The following is a 19,138-nucleotide window of genomic DNA, read 5'->3' on the forward strand; positions in this document are numbered from 1 at the left end:
ATTATTAAAGTGGCATTATTAAAGAGACTTGTGATCTATTTATTAAAGTGGCCAATGATTTTGCTTCTTCTTTTTATTATTGTTTGGTGTTTTGGAACCAAACTTCAATGTTGCACTTCCGTCACCTACTAGAAGTACGCTTCCTGTGCTCTTTTTTAGATGTTGTAGAAAGCTAGCTACCTGCAGTAACCCATCAACCCCGTATGGACGATCCACTGAGGTTAACGAATACTGGGGAATAAAATGTAAACGAATTTGTCACACCGTGTGAAAGAAAGGTTTTGAAGTTGGAGGCATATTTACTTCCAGTAGGTGGTGATAGTACACCATTTAAATTGTGTACCAAATGCCATAAAACAATATAGAAGAAGAAGAGGCAGAACGTGAACGGCTAGTGCTTTGGTTTGTTTACGTCGTGAATATAAAATGTCACGATTACAGTTCTTGAATGTGTTTCTTACCGAACGATTAACAGCGGTAGCTATGGAGATATCCGTTGTACTTGAACAACATTTAGGCGAGTACCAGGAAGAAATCTCCCGTTCAAATGAGGAGAACAAACGTCTACAGAGCCTGTTGGATTTGGTTTTCAGCTCCGAAATCAAGTTACAGCGCGAAGGTTTGCAATTATATAATGACACCTCAAAATGCACGAATCATATAGTTACTGTGGGCAACACTTATTGATCAAATACTTATACAAATGTAATCATTATGGGTTTTCTTTCCCCTCCCGCCAGACTCCCAGCAGCTCTCTCTTCTGGTCTCCGAAGAGGCCGTTCCCCCTGAGCAGCAGCACTGTGAGGAGGAGAGTAGCCCCAGTCTGGGGCAGGAGGACCCAGAGCCCACACAGATTAAAGGGGAACAGGAGGACCTCAGGACCAGTCAAGAGGAAGAGCAGCCTCAAGGGCTGGAACCTGATACCAAAGACCTCTTGATCCCTGCCTGTGTGAAAAGTGACTATGAACAGGACCCATCTCTGCCCTCACATCTTGACCAAACCTTGGAGAACAGAGAGAGAGACTCTCAACCCACCAACACAACTGAACAGATCAAAACAGAACCTGATGGAGAGGACTACAGAGTATCAGAACCAACCAGGGACTCTCAGCTCCTCTCTGAAGCCCAGGTAGAAAACATAGAAGAACATGTTGATGGGATGGAGAGACCCATTCCCCCTCCCTTCTCTCCAGACTCCCAGCAGCCCTCTCTCCCTGTCTCTAAAGAGGAGGTTCCCCCAGAGCAGCAGGAGAGAAGCCCCAGGCTGGGTCTGGAGGACCCAGAGCCCACAAAACAAGAGGAACTCTGGACGAATCAGGAGGAACAGCAGCTGGAATCTGACAGCAGAGTATCAGAACCAACCAGGGACTCTCAGCTCATCTCTGCAGTAAATCCAGAATGTTCTGCAGCTCTGGGTGAAAACAGAGTATGTGTTGATGAGGCAGTGGAGATGCTTATTCTCCTTTTCTTCCCTCCAGACTCCCAGCAGCTCTCTCTTCCTGTCTCCGAAGGGGCCGTTCCCCCTGAGCAGCAGCACTGTGAGCAGGAGAGTAGCCCCAGTCTGGGACAGGAGGACCCAGAGCCCACACAGATTAAAGAGGAACAGGAGGACCTCAGGACCAGTCAGGGGGAAGACCAGCCTCAAGGTCTGGAGTCTAAAATCAGAGTTTTAGAACCAACCAGCCTCTGCAGAGTATCAGAACCAATCAGCCTTTGCAGAGTTTTAGAACCAACCAGCCTCTGCAGAGTATCAGAACCAACCAGCCTCTGCAGAGTTTTAGAACCAACCAGCCTCTGCAGAGTTTTAGAACCAACGTCTGTAGCAAATCCAGACTGTTCTGCAGCTCAGAGTGAAAAGACAGAAGAATACGTTGATGTGCTGGAGAGACCCATTCTACCTTCCTACCCTCCAGAACTCCCTGGCTTTGAAGAGGAGGTTCCCCCTGAGCAGCAAGAGAGGAGCCCCAGTCTGCAGCAGGAGGATCCAGAGCCCAAAAAGGTTAAAGACAAATGGGAGGAATTCAGGACCAGGCAGGAGGAAGAGCAGCTTCACATTGGGCTATCAGAACCAACACACTCTGTAGCAAATCCAGACTGTTCTGAAGCCCAGGTAGAAAACATAGAAGAACATGTTGATGGGATGGAGAGACCCATTCCCCCTCCCTTCTCTCCAGACTCCCAGCAGCCCTCTCTCCCTGTCTCTAAAGAGGAGGTTCCCCCAGAGCAGCAGGAGAGAAGCCCCAGGCTGGGTCTGGAGGACCCAGAGCCCACAAAACAAGAGGAACTCTGGACGAATCAGGAGGAACAGCAGCTGGAATCTGACAGCAGAGTATCAGAACCAACCAGGGACTCTCAGCTCATCTCTGCAGTAAATCCAGAATGTTCTGCAGCTCAGAGTGAAAATGGTAAAGTTCATCAGAGTCCCAGCACTTCTTCAGAACAAGTAAGATTATATTTAATTTATTATTAAACATGTTCAAAGGCACTCAGCACAAAAAAAAGCAGCATTTAATTCCAGAGACTACATGAGATTTTGAAAGCAATAGCAGAAAATGAATACTGAAAAATATAAACATGAATAAATGTAAAGTAATTTAAATATAAAGGATATACATTGTTTAAAATGCTGAACTCTATGACCATATCCAAGTTCCAAAACGGGGATCTCTGCTGTCCGTGAGTTTTCATATTACATTAATCTTTCCTTTTTGTTTCCCCCTTAGGATTCTAGTAATGTGGAATCAAATAAAGCATCTAATTTCTGTAACTGGAGTGACGAAAACATCTCAGTTACAGACAGCAACTCTTCAGACAGTAGCTCCTGCACTAAAGAAGACTCTGAGGCACGTAAACCAGCAAAGAGAACATGCCATTCTAGTGGTGTGCTGAATGAACCATCTGATTTGTCTAACTTATGTGATGAAAACAACCCGGGGACTGAGATCAGCCCTTCAGACGGCAACAAAGACATGAACATCCAAACAGACTCTGGGTCTCATAATCCAGCTAAGAGGATATGTCAGAGGGTGCATAGTGTTGCGGTAGCAAGACGTGGGAGTGGAGAGATGGCCTCCTGTTCCCATCCCAAAGTGCCAGGATCCACTCCAGATTACACCCACTGCATGCACTGTCAAGGTCTGTACATTCAAAAGTCACTATGGAAGCATGTCAGATACTGCCCTCTGAACCCCAATGCTGAAGAACCAAAACCTGGACAAAAGATGAGAATTCAGTCAGCAATGGCGTTTAAGTTGTGTCCTCAACCCGATTACGTCAGCACAGGTCTTTGGAAGATAGTTTGTGGTATGAACTCAAATGTCACACCTTGTAGGTCAGGCTAGCTCTCCAAGTGGATGGTTTGTTACACCTTGTAGGTCAGGCTAGCTCTCCAAGTGGATGGTTTGTTACACCTTGTAGGTCAGGCTAGCTCTCCAAGTGGATGGTTTGTTACACCTTGTAGGTCAGGCTAGCTCTCCAAGTGGATGGTTTGTTACACCTTGTAGGTCAGGCTAGCTCTCCAAGTGGATGGTTTGTTACACCTTGTAGGTCAGGCTAGCTCTCCAAGTGGATGGTTTGTTACACCTTGTAGGTCAGGCTAGCTCTCCAAGTGGATGGTTTGTTACACCTTGTAGGTCAGGCTAGCTCTCCAAGTGGATGGTTTGTTACACCTTGTAGGTCAGGCTAGCTCTCCAAGTGGATGGTTTGTTACACCTTGTAGGTCAGGCTAGCTCTCCAAGTGGATGGTTTGTTATACCTTGTATATACCTAATAATATTGGATTTTTTATACAGGTAATTGGCCTGGAAATGGTCATGTTTATTTGACCTATTCTTTCTTTTCTTCTGTTATTTTTGCAATCTTTTCTCAACAGGTCCCCAGCCAACCCCTGTCACACAGGCACCCGGCCAGCCGACCCGTTGCACACGCACCCAGCCGATCCCTGTCGCAGTTGCACCCGGCCAGCCGACCCGTCGCACACGTGCCCAGCCGACCCGTCGCACACGTGCCCAGCCGACCCGTCTCACACGTGCCCAGCCGACCCGTCGCACACGTGCCCAGCCGACCCGTCGCACACGTGCCCAGCCGACCCGTCTCACAGGCGCCCAGCCGACCCGTCGCACAGGCGCCCAGCCGAGCCGTCGCACAGGCGCCCAGCCGACCCGTCGCACAGGCGCCCAGCCGACCCGTCGCACAGGCGCCCAGCCGACCCGTCGCACAGGCGCCCAGCCGACCCGTCGCACAGGCGCCCAGCCGACCCGTCGCACAGGCGCCCAGCCGAGCCGTCGCACAGGCGCCCAGCCGAGCCGTCGCACAGGCGCCCAGCCGAGCCGTCGCACAGGCACCCAGCCGACCCGAAGAAACGCTGTGAGATTAAAGTGGATCATTGATGAGGTAGCAGCAGTAGAGAAACACATGATGCCGTTCCTGGAAAGAGTAGCCGAGTTCCTGGAAAGAGGGACTGCCTCAAATGCCTCCAGTCAGAACCTGTGGCGCTCAAACACAGAAACTGGTTAGGCATTAAACTCTATGTACATAACAGAATCAAACGGAGACAGAGTACTGCAGGGAATTCAGGGGGCAGCAGCCCTGACCGGGACTCAAACTCAGGTCCAGAGACTGGCAACCCAACACCTTAGCCAAACAAAATGTTATTGTTCTTTGACTCAGTAATTGGTGCCTTCCGGGTGTGCTATAAAGTTCAGAAGTTATGGGCCAAGTTAGAAATCTGTCTGTCAGAAGTTTTACAATGTAAGTTTACTTTTAATCTGTCAATATGCATATTTCAAGACATGGAATGTCGGGGTGCTGTTAGATAACTAATGGGTTGGACAATATTATCTTCCTCACTTATATTGAATTAGATATTACTTAAATACTGCAAGTCAAATTATACTCCAACATTAAGAGAATGGAAGAATCAAACATTTTATTATTTAAATATTGAATACAATCTTTCTACAGACAGAAACAACATAAAATGGCCCCTTTTTTAAACTTGTTTTTCAACCCCTGAGAAACAGACAGTTACTGAAGCGTCCCTGGAGCAGTTTAGTGGTTCTGTGTCTTGCTCAAGGACACAACAGCAGGAGGATACCCAAAAGCCTACCAGAATTGTTCCATTCAGACTTGGGATTGAAAACAGTGACTTTCCAGTTGCAGGTCTGCTTCTAAGGACATGATCAATGAAATGTTACCTGGCTAAAACCATTTACTACAACTACTACATTAAACTGTTTTCCTTAGCTCGCTGACCAACCTAGTGTTGGGCTAAGGTTAGCAAAATTCACAGGTTTTTCAGAAATCCTGGTTGAAATATTCACAGAATCAGAAGGGATTAAGCATGAAATCCAGAATCCTTTATCCAGGATTTCCAGAATAGCTGTGAGTTTTGGGAAAGCTATCAGAATTTTGCAACCCCAGTTGGGCTTTATTAAAGTTACTATTAATGATCATCATCATCTTTATTGATAGAGCTAAATACTGCTTCCTACATGGTCACTTTTATGATAGAATTGGGCAGGACTCAGTCATTTTGCCATTATAGAGATACCAATATATATATCATACATCCCAATTTAATGTCTGGTGTATGTCACATTACTCGACAACTTCATTTGGTGTCGAATTAGGGAGATAGCCTTACAATATGTGCCAATGTTACCCTAAATTGATTCGTTTTACTTTCCACAACAGACAGACTACTTTTGTGTGTTTTAGAATGGTTTGTTTTCTCGTGGATGCATTGTCATACACCTGAGAATAGTGGAAAAAGACATTGCCACAATCAAAACAAGGGCTTCATTCAAAAATGGAAATTCAAGACAGTTTATCGAAACATGATTAGTACCATTATTATAACACACAAATACAGTCTCATATCTCCAAAACATCTAGTTTATGTATGAAACCACTGTCATATAATGATCTGTCATGTATTAACTCAACTCTGTTACATTAATAGAGACAGAGCCTTCAGAAGGTATTCGCACCCCTTTACGTTTTTCCACATTTTGTGTTACAGCCTGAATTTAAAATAGATTCAATTGAGATTTGTCACTGACCTACACACAATATCTCATCATGTCAAAGTGGAATTCGTTTTTTAGTTTTTATTTTACAAATTAGATTAGATATTTCATTTTCAATAAATGTGCAAATATTTCTAAAAACATGTTTCCACTTTGTCATTATGGGGTATTGTGTGTAGATGGGTGGGGAAAAACATATTTAATCCAGGATGTTACACAACAAAATGTGGAATAAGTCAAGTGGTATAAATGCTTTCTGAAGGCATTTATACCACTTGACTTATTCCACAGAGAGACAGGAGTTAACATGTTTAGTGGTAGATGATACAGGTCTTAACTTAGACCAAAATGAATGAACCCTTCACAGAACACTTGATACAGGTCTTGACTTTGACCAAAATGAATGAACCCTTGATACAGGTCTTGACTTTGACCAAAATGAATGAACCCTTTACAGAACACTTGATACAGGTCTTGACTTTGACCAAAATGAATGAACCCTTTACAGAACACTTGATACAGGTCTTGACTTTGACCAGAGTGAATGAACCCTTTACAGAAGACTTGATACAGGTCTTGACTTTGACCAAAATGAATGAACCCTTTACAGAACACTTTCGACGACTTGATCACGGCTTTTACACACGCTGATGTAGTCTGTTTTGCTGGCTGGGATAGGGAGGTCCTCCTGACTGACGAGAGACGAACAGAGGTAGGGGCTGCCAGGGGTGCAGAGTGGGTCGATGTAAGACAACTCCCTCTCTCTCTCCTTCCCCTTCCTCCTCTCCGACGCCATGTCAATCTGGAGCTCAAGCTGCTTCCTAGGTCCCCCCGTCCCCATCTTGATTGACGGACGCCTGCTCCGGCTCTGAGACCTCCAGTAGCTATTGCTGTTGTAGGACGGGAGTCCCTCCTTTTTTAGGCGAAAACTCTTCTCTTTCTCCACAAGCATTAGGCCCTGGTCCTCTCCCCCCTCTGTGTCCCCCCTCTTCTCTCCTGGACCCTCGGCCCGCAAGCCTGGTGTAGATTGCGTGCTGTGTTGGTGGGTCATATTCTTCAGTTTCATCTTCTGACTCGTCAGCTGCTGTTGCACTTTGCTCTGCTGCCTGTGGGTGGCGCTGTGGCTGTAGTACACAGACCTGGGCACCGGCCTGGCCTTGAATGCCCTCCTCTCTTTGGCCACCAGGTTCTCCAGTTCCACTTCAATCCTCTGCTCCCTCTTCCTCCTCTCTCTCTCCAGGAAGCTGAACGGTCTCTGGGGTGAGCAGGAGGAGGCCCGTTGGTTGCCACCGCTGACCGAGACATACCGATAATTACTAAAGTTAACTCCGTGGTTACCGGGATTGTAACCGGGTCGCTGGCTGAGGCGGCAGCTGATGACATCGTAGAGCGGCAGGCGAGTGTGGGCGGGCGCCGGCGAGGCCCTGAACTTCATGCCGCACTCCCTCAGCTCGTCCAGCTCCCGGCGCAGCAGCAAGTTCTCCAGCTCCACCTCCGAACGCGTCCTGACCTTAATAACAATAATACATCAATATTACATTAGTTGTATATAGTACTTTTAACCCAAACACCCAGAGGGACATTTGCTCAGCACGTCTGGCATACATATAGTGTATTTATGACACGCAGTACATTCCCTATGGAATGCTATGTTACATTATTAATTCAAGACTCTTTAGGGAACAATACAACTAAACAAAACCTCCTCACCTTCCTCCTCTTCTTCTCCTCCTCCCTCATCATCATCCTGAACGGCTTGGGGACGGTCACAGTCCCCCTGGAGTTATCAGGACCTCTATCCCCCCTATAGCTCTCTCCTCTGGTTCTCCTCCCTGTCTTGCTCAGGTTTCCTCCCTGGTTTCTGCCCTGGCTCTTGGGGCAGCAGCCTCTCAGCTGGAGCTGGATCTGGAGCTGGCTCCTAGATGGTGAAGTAGAGGATGGCTGCTTATGGGCGGTGGTGGTGGTGGTGGTGGTCATACTCTCTGGACAGCAGGACTGACTGTCCCTGTGGGGGAACAATAGTAAAACAAAGCTTCAATTGCAACGTATATCTTCTAGTGAATGCTTTGATGCCTTGTTTCATTTTTTGATGTGATTGACCTTTGGCTCCAAGCACCCTTTCATGTATTTACGCAAGAGGATAAGAGTTGAGCACATTGATTATTTTTGAAAAAATAATTCATACAGTTAAAAACAATTTAATGTATAAAGTACCACAGAGGAAGTCACATTCTCTCTCTTTACCTGAGACTGTTCCTGAGGGGTTTGTCCTTCCTGCTCCAGGCCCTGGGGCTGTGGCTGTCATCTACAATCAGAAAGAGACAAAATAGTGAACTATTAAAAATGTGACCTTGATGGATGGATTGAGTGATTTTGTGTAGACCTACAATGCCTTCAGAAAGTATTCACGCCCCTTTACTTATTCCACATTTTGTTTGTGTAACAGCCTGAATTTAAAATTGAGTTCAGCTTTTTTTTGACACTGTTCTACACACAATACCCCATAATGTCAAAGTGGAATTATGTTTTTTTCACATTTTTTACTAATTCATTAAAATGAAAAGCAGAAATGTCTTGAGTCAATAAATATTCAACCCCTTTGTTATGGCATGCATAAATAAGTTCAGGAGTGCTTAACAATTCACATAAGTTCCATGGACTCACTGTCTGCGATGTGTGGGGTACTAATCATCTCTGTACCCCACACATACAGTTATCTGTAAGGTCCCACAGTCGAGCAGTGAATTTTAAACACAGATTCAACCACAAAGACCAGAGAAGTTTCCCAATGCCTCACAAAGAAGGGCACCTATTGGTAGATGGGTAAAAATTCAAAACCAGACATTGAATATCCTTTAAGCATGGTGAAGTTATTAATAACACTTTGGATGTTGTATCAATACACCCAGTCACTACAACGATACAGGTGTCCTTCCTAACTCAGTTGCCGGAGAGGATGGAAACCTCTCAGGGATTTCACCATGAGGCCAATGGTGACTTTAAAACAGTTACAGAGATGAATGGCTGTAATAGGAGATAACTGAGGATGGATCAACAGCATTGTAGTTACTCCACAATACTAACCTAATTGACAGAGTGAAAAGAAGGAAGCCTGTACAGAATAAAAAATATTCCAAAACATGCATCCTGTTTGCAACAAGTCTTATGTTTGGGGCAAATACAACACATATATTTTTTGCTCCATATTTTCAAGCCTAGTGGTGACTGCATTATGTTATGGGTATGCTTGTAATCATTAAGGATTGGAAGTTTTTCAGGATAAAAAAAAATAAATGAAATAAGCACAGGAAGATAAGCGCAGGAAAATCCTAGTGGAAAACCTGGTTCAGTCTGCTTTCCACCAGACACTGGGAGATGAATTCACCTTTCAGCAGGACAATAACCGAAAACACAACACCAAATCTACACTGGAGTTGCTTACCAAGAAGACATTATACAATCCAGGTGTGCAAAGTTCTTAGAGACTTACAGGTGTGACCGCTGGCAAAGGGGATTCTAACATGTATTGACTCAGGGGTGTGAATACTTATTTAAATGAGATACTGTATTTCTGTATTTAATTTCCAATAAATGTAAAAAGAAAATATTATAAAAACATGTTTTCACTTTGTCATTATGGGGTATTGTGTGTAGATGGGTGAAGATTTTTTTTATTTAATCAATTTTGAATTCAGGCTGTAACACAGCAAAATATGGAATGAGTCAAGGGATTTGAATGCTTTCTGAAGGCACTGTTTATACACAGTACATACATTTATTTTTTAAACGTGACCAGGATTTCACAATAAAGTCAGAAACTTACTGTATTTCCATTTAGTGAACGTTTTGCTGAATTATTTACAAAAATATTGACAACGGTAGGAGAAGATTAGCATATTATGTTACAGCAGGGGACATATTTATGACATGCTGTTTATGGCTCTTTTTCCCACTGACCTCTCTCTTCCAGCAGCAGTTCATAATGGTTATCCTCCTCTCCTCCGTCTCCACCAACACCGTCTCCTGATTGGTCAGACACGTCACTGGACGTCTCCTCGTGGAAGTTATTAAGCTCCTCGTCTGAAAGGATTCTCTGCAGTCGCCTCACTGGCATAGAGCCAGAGCTCTGGCTTTCCGACGCGACACTGAGAGATAGGAGAGATTGAGTACCATTTAAGATGAGCTTTCATTGTTGCTACCATGGAAAAAGTATCAAGCGCATCACGGTTAAAGCCCTCCTTATGATGTGAAACACTAAAATACCGTTTTCAAAAGCACAACAAAACAAACACTGATGTTTTTGTTCCCCCAAATACTACTCTGGACAAAAATATAAATGCAACAATTTCAAAGATTTTACTGAATAACAGTTCATATAAGGAAATCAGTCAAGTGAAATAAATTCATTAGGCGCTAATCTATGGATTTCACATGACTGGGCAGGGGCACAGCCATGGGTGGGCCTGGGAAGGCATAGCCCTCAGCTCATGAAACATGGAATCAACACATTACATGTTGCATTTATATTTTGGTTCAGTATAATAAACACTTCATTTTCCCCTGTCTTGTAAAAAGGTAGCACAAGGTTACATAGCCTACAACTACTTAACTAAAAACTAAATTCCATTTCAAAAGGTACAGTACTAAAAGCCATGATATCAGACCTGGGCTGGAGATCCTGTATGTCTCTGCCCTCTCTCTCCAAACACTTGTGCTCCTCATCGTCCTTCTTGTTGACCTTTGACCTTTTACAGATATACATCTTCTCCAGCTCAGCCATGTTCCTCAGATGGGTTCTCTGCAGCTGCTCCAGCCTCTGGTAGTAGTCCTGGTGGGGGAAGAGGAACACCCACATTTAGGACCAGGATTGAATCCGTTCGCCTGGTTATGCACCTTTTAAAGACAATGTCCCCACGGTCCCGGACACCACATTCATGGTAAACTCTGCATTTGTTGGCTCAATCTGAAATGACCTTCTATGTCAAAGCGCACACTGATTGGATAGAATCCCAACCTTTTGATTCAGACAATCTTTTGACCCTTTTCACACTACCAAGCCAAACCAAACCAAGCCAAACCAAGCCAAAATAACCAAACCAAGCCAAAATAACCAAGCCAAACCAAACCAAGCCAAACCAAGCCAAAATAACCAAACCAAGCCAAGCCAAACCAAACCAAAATAACCAAACCAAACCAAGCCAAAATAACCAAACCAAACCAAACCAAAATAACCAAACCAAACCAAGCCAAACCAAAATAACCAAACCAAGCCAAAATAACCAAACCAAGCCAAGCCAAACCAAAATAACCAAACCAAACCAAGCCAAACCAAGCCAAAATAACCAAGCCAAACCAAACCAAGCCAAACCAAGCCAAACCAAGCCAAGCCAAGCCATAGTAGCTGGAACCGTGCTAGAAAGGATCAGGTAAAGATAAAAATTGCCAGGCCACAGCATTAAAGTTTGGGTTGCTTAAAAGATTGCAAAAACGGCAGCAAAGAATGGAAAATCATTTCACAATGCAAATCACATCGCTTCTTTTACACTACTGTAACATCTTTAGATTTCACTTTTTGGCTCAACAGGAGTTGACGATTTTGCAGCTGAAACAACCAGAGAAAGACAGAAAAAATGAATAGGTTAAATAAACATGACCATTTCCAGGCAAATTACCTGTATAAAAAATCCAATATTATTAGGTATATACAAGGTATAACAAACCATCCACTTGGAGAGCTAGCCTGACCTACAAGGTATAACAAACCATCCACTTGGAGAGCTAGCCTGACCTACAAGGTGTAACAAACCATCCACTTGGAGAGCTAGCCTGACCTACAAGGTGTAACAAACCATCCACTTGGAGAGCTAGCCTGACCTACAAGGTGTAACAAACCATCCACTTGGAGAGCTAGCCTGACCTACAAGGTGTAACAAACCATCCACTTGGAGAGCTAGCCTGACCTACAAGGTGTAACAAACCATCCACTTGGAGAGCTAGCCTGACCTACAAGGTGTAACAAACCATCCACTTGGAGAGCTAGCCTGACCTACAAGGTGTGACATTTGAGTTCATACCACAAACTATCTTCCAAAGACCTGTGCTGACGTAATCGGGTTGAGGACACAACTTAAACGGCATTGCTGACTGAATCCTCATCTTTTGTCCAGGTTTTGGTTCTTCAGCATTGGGGTTCAGAGGGCAGTATCTGACATGCTTCCATAGTGACTTTTGAATGTACAGACCTTGACAGTGCATGCAGTGGGTGTAATCTGGAGTGGATCCTGGCACTTTGGGATGGGAACAGGAGGCCATCTCTCCACTCCCACGTCTTGCTACCGCAACACTATGCACCCTCTGACATATCCTCTTAGCTGGATTATGAGACCCAGAGTCTGTTTGGATGTTCATGTCTTTGTTGCCGTCTGAAGGGCTGATCTCAGTCCCCGGGTTGTTTTCATCACATAAGTTAGACAAATCAGATGGTTCATTCAGCACACCACTAGAATGGCATGTTCTCTTTGCTGGTTTACGTGCCTCAGAGTCTTCTTTAGTGCAGGAGCTACTGTCTGAAGAGTTGCTGTCTGTAACTGAGATGTTTTCGTCACTCCAGTTACAGAAATTAGATGCTTTATTTGATTCCACATTACTAGAATCCTAAGGGGGAAACAAAAAGGAAAGATTAATGTAATATGAAAACTCACGGACAGCAGAGATCCCATTTTGGAACGTAGATATGTTCGTAGAGTTATCATGTTAAACAATGTACAGTGCATTCGGAAAGAGGGTGGCAGGGTAGCCTAGTGGTTAGAGCGTTGGGCTAGTAATCGAAAGTTCAAATCCCCGCGCTGACAAGGTACAAATCTGTCGTTCTGGCAGTTAACCCACTATTCCTAGGCCGTTATTGAAAATAAGAATTTGTTCTTAACTGACTTGCCTAGTTAAAAAAAAGGTTAAAAAAAAAATCTATAAATAAATTCTGACCCCTTGAATTTTTCCCCTTTTTTTAACATTACAGCCTTATTCTAAAATTTGTAAAATACTTTTTCCCCCTCATCAATCTACACACAATACCCCATAATGACAAAGCAAAAACAGGTTTAGAAATTTTAGCAAATGTATAAAAAAAAAGAAACATACCTTATTTACATAAGTATTCAGACCCTTTGCTATGAGACTCGAAATTGTCAGAGCAAAAACCAAGCCATGAGGTCGAAGGAATTGTCCGTAGAGCTCAGAGACAGGATTGCGTTGAGGCAGAGATCTGGGGAATGGTACCAAAACATTTCTGCAGCATTGAAGGTTCCCAAGAACACAGTGGCCTCCATCATTCTTAAATGGAAGAAGTTTGGAACCACTAAGACTCTTCCTAGAGCTGTCCGCCCGGCCAAACTGAGCAATCGGGGGAGAAGGGCCTTGGTCAGGGAGGTGACAAAGAACCCGATGGTCACTCTGACAGAGCTCCTCTGTGGAGATGGGAGAACCTTCCAGAAGGACAACCATCTCTACAGCACTCCACCAATCAGGTCTTTATGGTAGAGTGGCCAGACAGAAGCCACTCCTCAGTAAAAAGCACATGACAGCCACTTGGAGTTTGCCAAAAGACACCTAGACTCTCAGACCATGAGAAACAACATTTTCTGGTCTGATGAAACCAAGATTGAACTCTTTAGCCTGAATGCCAAGCGTCACATCTGGAGGAAACCTGGCACCATCCCTACGGTGACGCATGGTGGTGGCAGGGACTGGAAGACTAGTCAAGATTGAAGGAAAGATGAACAGAGCAAAGTACAGAGAGATCCTTGATGAAAACTTGGTCCAGAGCACTCAGGACCTCAGACTGGGACGAAGGTTCACCTTCCAACAGGACAACAACGCAGGAGTGGCTTCGGGACAAGTCTCTGAATGTCCTTGAGTTGCCCAGCCAGAGCCCGGAATTGAACATCTCAGGACAGACCTGAAAATAGCTGTACAGCGACGCTACCCATCCAATGCGACAGAGCTTGAGAGGATCTGCAGAGAAGAATGGGAGAAACTCCCCAAATACAGGTGTGCCAAGCTTGTAGCATCATCCCCAAGAAGACTCGAGGTTGTAAACGCTGCCAAAGGTGCTTCAACAAAGTACTGCGTAAAAGGACTGAATACTTGTGTATATGTGAATGTGCAAATTTATAAAAACCTGCTTTTGCTTTGTCATTATGGGGTATTGTGTATTGATTGATGAGGGGGGAAAAAACTATTTAATCCATTTTAGAATAAGGCTGTAACGTAACAAAATGTGGAAAAAGGGGTATGAATTCTTTACCAATGCACTGTACGTGGGCCATTCCGTGGGAATGAGACTCAGATTTTTCACATTAAAATGTACACTACATGACCAGAAGTATGTGGACACCTGCTCGTCAAACATCTCATTCCAAAATCCTGAGCATTAATATGGAGTTGGTCCCCCCCTTTTCTGCTATAACAGCCTCCACTCTTCTGGGAAGGCTTTCCACTAGATGTTGGAACATTGCCCGCAGGGACTTGCTTCCATTCAGCCACAAGAGCATGAGTGAGGTCGGGCACTGATATTGGGAGATTAGGCCTGGCTTGCAGTCGGCATTCCATTTCATCCAAAAGGTGTTTGATGGGGTTGAGGTCAGGGCTCTGTGCAGGCCAGTCAAGTTCTTCCACGCCAATCTCGACAAACCATTTCTGTATGGACTTCGCTTTGTGCACGGGGGTATTGTCATGTTGAAACAGGAAAGGGCCTTTCCCAAACTGTTTCCACAAAGTTGGAAGCACAGAATCGTCTAGAATGTCAATGTATGCTGTAGCATTAAGATTTCCCTTCTCTGGAACTAAGGGGCCTAGCCTGAACCATGAAAAACAGCCCCAGACCATTATTCTTCCTTCAGCAAACTTTACAGTTGGCACTATGCATTCGGACAGGTAGCGTTCTCCGGTCATCCGTCAAACCCAGATTTGTCCATCGGACTTCCAGATGGTGAGGCGTGATTCATCACTCCAGAGAACGTGTTTCCACTGCTCCAGAGTCCAATGGTGGCGAACTTTACACCACATGGTGATCTTAGGCTTGTGTGCAGCTGCTCGGCCGTGGAGACTCATTTAAATGAAGCTCCGACGAACAGTTAATTGTGCTGACGTTGCTTCCAGAGGCAGTTTGGAACTTGGTAGTGAGTGTTGCAACCGAGGACAGATGATTTTTAAGCTCTACGCGCTTCAGCACTTGGCGGTCCTGCTCTGTGAACTTGTGTGGCCTACCACTTCGCGGCTGAGCCGTTGTTACTCCTTGACGTTTCCACTTCACAATAACAGCACTTACAGTTGACCGGGCAGCTGTAGCAGGGCACAAATTTGACCAACTGACTTGTTGTAAATGTGGCATCCTATGACGGCGCCACGTTGAAAGTCACTAAGCTCTTCAGTAAGGCCATTCTACTGCCAATGTTTGTCTATGGAGATTGCATGGCAGTGTGCTCGATTTTACACACCTGTCAGCAACGGGTTTAGCTGAAATAGCCGAAGCCACTAATTTAAAGGGGTGTCCACATACTTTGTATATATAGTGCATGTCAAACAAAAAACAATGATTGCAAGGTTAAACAAACCATACAACTACTGTATGCACAAGGACAACCTTGAACAATTTCCACAGAATGTTTTACAAAAACACATTTACTGGAAGACCAGTACAGATAAAACGTTTGGTAACAGAATGACGGTTTGTGCCGTTGGTGCCGTCATTCTGATACCAGAATTTGCATCTACAAAAGTAGTCCTTGTGCATAGAGTTGTATGGTTTGTTTCACTTTGCAATCATTGATTTTTGTTTGACATACATTTAATGACTTTCTCCAACTTGACAGTATTTAGAAGTGTGCTGTTTTGGGTTCACCCAAGGAGTACTATAGACACACATTCTATTTGGTTGAGATTTTGCTTGGGATTTTGCTTGCAAATGTAATGTCCATAACGCTGGAATTGTCCATATACTTTATATTTAAAATGTACTTTAAAATGTATATATTCATGTTCATATTTTTTTTTTTGTATTCATTTTCTGTAAGGAAATTGCTTTCAAAATCTCATGTAATCACTTGGCTGTTTTCTCTACAATTAAATGCTGCCTTTTTGTGCTGTTCTACATGTTTACTAATACATTAAATTAAATATAATCTTACTTGTTCTGAAGAAGTGCTGGGACTCTGATGAACTTTACCATTTTCACTCTGAGCTGCAGAACATTCTGGATTTACTGCAGAGAGGAGCTGAGAGTCCCTGGTTGGTTCTGATACTCTGTAGTCCTCTCCATCAGGTTCTGTTTTGATCTGTTCAGTTGTGTTGGTGGGTTGAGAGTCTCTCTCTCTGTTCTCCAAGGTTTGGTCAAGATGTGAGGGCAGAGATGGGTCCTGTTCATAGTCACTTTTCACACAGGCAGGGATCAAGAGGTCTTTGGTATCAGGTTCCAGCCCTTGAGGCTGCTCTTCCTCTTGACTGGTCCTGAGGTCCTCCTGTTCCCCTTTAATCTGTGTGGGCTCTGGGTCCTCCTGCCCCAGACTGGGGCTACTCTCCTCCTCACAGTGCTGCTGCTCAGGGGGAACGGCCTCTTCGGAGACCGGAAGAGAGAGCTGCTGGGAGTCTGGAGGGAAGAAAAGGAAAACAAATCAAATCAGAGTTTATTCACGTACAGCAGGATACAGCAGGTGTAAACAGTACCGCGAAACGCCTGACTGCAAGCTCTTCCTTAACAATGCAGTTCAGAGGCTGGTGTGAGGTGCTATAGGAGCAATCAACGGAACTGAGTCCAACGTGGATTCTATATGATTAATACTGTTCCATTTATTCCATTCCAGCCATTACAATAAGCCCATCCTCCTAAAACTCCTCCCACCAGCCTCCTCTGATGCAGTTATACTGGTCATATAAAATGTAATACACGAGAATAAAAAAAAAGAAATGGGGGTGATAGGTTGAAGATACTGTATCCCTGGAAAAAGGATGTTTCTATCACCCTGCTGAGGCACATGACACACACACACACACACACACACACACACACACACACACACACACACACACACACACACACACACACACACACACACACGATGCTTGTTGTTCCCTCTGGCTAGTGATCTGTGTGATCTTCAGACCTGGGTTGAAATACTATGTGAAATAATTTCCATACTGAGTTAAACAGATGAGACTGAGTGGAGAGTTAGTACAGAACCCAGACTCACTGTGGCTAGAATAGAGATACTGTCAGGTCAATAAAAGGCTTTTAGATTTTAAAGATGTATACAGTCCTATAGACTCTCACAGCAGGGTTCACTCACATTGAACCCTAACCATTCCAATGTATTTAATAGAATAAAAAAACACCAAAATAAAAAAAACTATATTTATGGAAGTGGTGATTTTGCAAGGTTACTACAGGAAACATGCTTGTTTGGGTCCCCCGGGTGTGGAGACAGACGGGTTAATATACTGCAGTCTAACTGTGTGTGTGAATGACTAAATGAGAATAATTATTTTCCCACAGTAACTATTATTACAAACCTGCTCGATGTAACTTGATTTCCGGGTGGAAAACCAAATCCAACAGCCTCTGTAGACGTTTGTTCTCCTCCTTCGAACGGGAGATTTCTACCTGGTACTCGACTATCTTTTTTTTCAAAGACAGACGATATCTCCACAGCAGCCGCTATTAATCGCTGCGTAAGAAACGTATTCAACTCCATCTGTAATTTGGGAATTTTAGGGTCTGTAGAGCCACATGTCAACGAGGAAAATAAACCAACGATCTAGCTATTCACTTCCTGTTTTAGTTCTTCTTCGTCTTCTTCTTCTTCTTTGGGATTGGTTGTCGGATTGCATCCAACTTTAAGGTGCATACACCGCCATCTACTGTAGTGGTGTGTGACGCCATTCACGGCCTACCTACATTACATTCTTTGATACAATAATACAATATTGGGAAAAAGGGAAATTGCCACCCATTCCACTATTGAACCCTATCTAGTCCAACTCTAAACCAATGTGTTGAGAAGACATAACCCTAGCTCTCCCCCTGCAGCTGTTCTGCAGTACATCCTCGCAATCCCAAGTACTTCTCTACCACTGCCACAGCAATCTCTATTTTCTGTGACTTTCAATTCATTTCTGCAGTACAATTGACAACCACCGCTATAAATGCTAAAAAGCCAACCTTACAAGCAAATTTTCTTCCCATCACGGTCTCTTGATCTCTGCCGATTCACAGGAATCCCCCCATGTTCCTCTACCACTCTCTTCCCTGCTTCAGCATAGACACTTCCTGTACTACTGTAACTAAGGCAACCTCAATCTGCCATTCTCTCACCAGACATCTCCCATCTCCAGCCCCATGATCACCCCCACAACTTTTCACATCATACAGGTTTCTCCGATCAAATAGCCTAACCCAAATAGAGCTCAATCAAATACAAAATGCACTGTCATGTTAACAAACAACATATCCTAAAAACAGGACAGGTCAATGTAAAATGGACAATATGGAATGGACAATCACAACCGTTGTCCAGGAGTTTCATCCCATTGTCATGATCAGTGGTTTCAAGTTTGTATCTGTACATTTTTGACAAGCTGATCATAGCGAAAAATAAAATACTTCTGCATTTCTCGCTGTGTAAACACATTGCAATAGGCTCCTAAAACTCCTGATAAAGTTGGGTAGCTGATATTCAGAGTTTAAATAGCCAAATGTATTAGCCACAGGAAACAGGACTAATAAAGCCAACGCAATGGCCTGTTTTACAAAACGGTGGGCCTACCACATCGAAGGGCATTCATAAAATTCCATTGCAGGCCGTCATGGTGGGCTACACCCCAGTAAGCACAAACCGACACATTTTGGACATCTTTTTTTGGTCCTGTCCGGACTTTTTGATGTTTTACAAATGATTGGCTTACCACATAGATGGGCATTCATAACATTACATTTTAGGCAACACTGTAGGCTACACCCCAGTAAGCACGGACCGACGTCGACACCTTCTGGATGTCTTTTTTTGGTGCTGTTCCCGGACCGGCCTTCAGTTCCACGGACATTGGTTTTTGGTCCGGTC

The 19,138-nt window shown here is 44.1% G+C and overlaps 2 protein-coding genes across 2 annotated transcripts; one reads left to right on the forward strand and one right to left on the reverse strand.

Annotated features, from left to right (window-relative positions):
* The first annotated feature begins 147 nt into the window (after window positions 1-147).
* Window positions 148-5,451, forward strand: LOC145877040 (uncharacterized). Its single transcript, XM_082972333.1, has 4 exons — window positions 148-619; window positions 741-2,443; window positions 2,724-3,135; window positions 3,872-5,451. The coding sequence occupies exons 1-4, from the start codon at window positions 427-429 to the stop codon at window positions 4,513-4,515; spliced, it is 2,952 nt and encodes a 983-aa protein (XP_082828459.1). The 5' UTR covers window positions 148-426; the 3' UTR covers window positions 4,516-5,451.
* LOC145877037 (uncharacterized) lies at window positions 4,908-19,121 on the reverse strand. The gene is made up of 8 exons (XM_082972327.1): window positions 19,053-19,121; window positions 17,592-17,736; window positions 16,214-16,671; window positions 10,694-10,857; window positions 9,987-10,174; window positions 8,274-8,334; window positions 7,740-8,034; window positions 4,908-7,539 (listed from the first exon to the last, which is right to left on the reverse strand). The coding sequence occupies exons 1-8, from the start codon at window positions 19,119-19,121 to the stop codon at window positions 6,634-6,636; spliced, it is 2,286 nt and encodes a 761-aa protein (XP_082828453.1). The 3' UTR covers window positions 4,908-6,633.
* Between the last annotated feature and the right edge of the window lie 17 nt (window positions 19,122-19,138).

This window comes from Salmo salar, unplaced genomic scaffold, assembly GCF_965601325.2.
Source record: "Salmo salar unplaced genomic scaffold, fSalSal1 ptg000648l, whole genome shotgun sequence".
In the NCBI taxonomy this organism is placed as follows: Eukaryota; Metazoa; Chordata; class Actinopteri; order Salmoniformes; family Salmonidae; genus Salmo; species Salmo salar.

Bases quoted from the DNA above. Each gene is read 5' to 3' on its own strand.
- LOC145877040 (XM_082972333.1), top strand. From the start codon at position 427: ATGTCACGATTACAGTTCTTGAATGTGTTTCTTACCGAACGATTAACA. The intron at 620-740 runs GTTTGCAATTAT...CCCTCCCGCCAG, and splicing joins AATCAAGTTACAGCGCGAAG to ACTCCCAGCAGCTCTCTCTT. The intron at 3,136-3,871 runs GTCTGTACATTC...TTTTCTCAACAG, and splicing joins CCACTGCATGCACTGTCAAG to GTCCCCAGCCAACCCCTGTC.
- LOC145877037 (XM_082972327.1), bottom strand. From the start codon at position 19,121: ATGTCCGTGGAACTGAAGGCCGGTCCGGGAACAGCACCAAAAAAAGAC. The intron at 8,335-9,986 runs GTCAGTGGGAAA...TTCTGATTGTAG, and splicing joins ACTGCTGCTGGAAGAGAGAG to ATGACAGCCACAGCCCCAGG. The intron at 8,035-8,273 runs GTAAAGAGAGAG...GTTCCCCCACAG, and splicing joins CCCCTCAGGAACAGTCTCAG to GGACAGTCAGTCCTGCTGTC.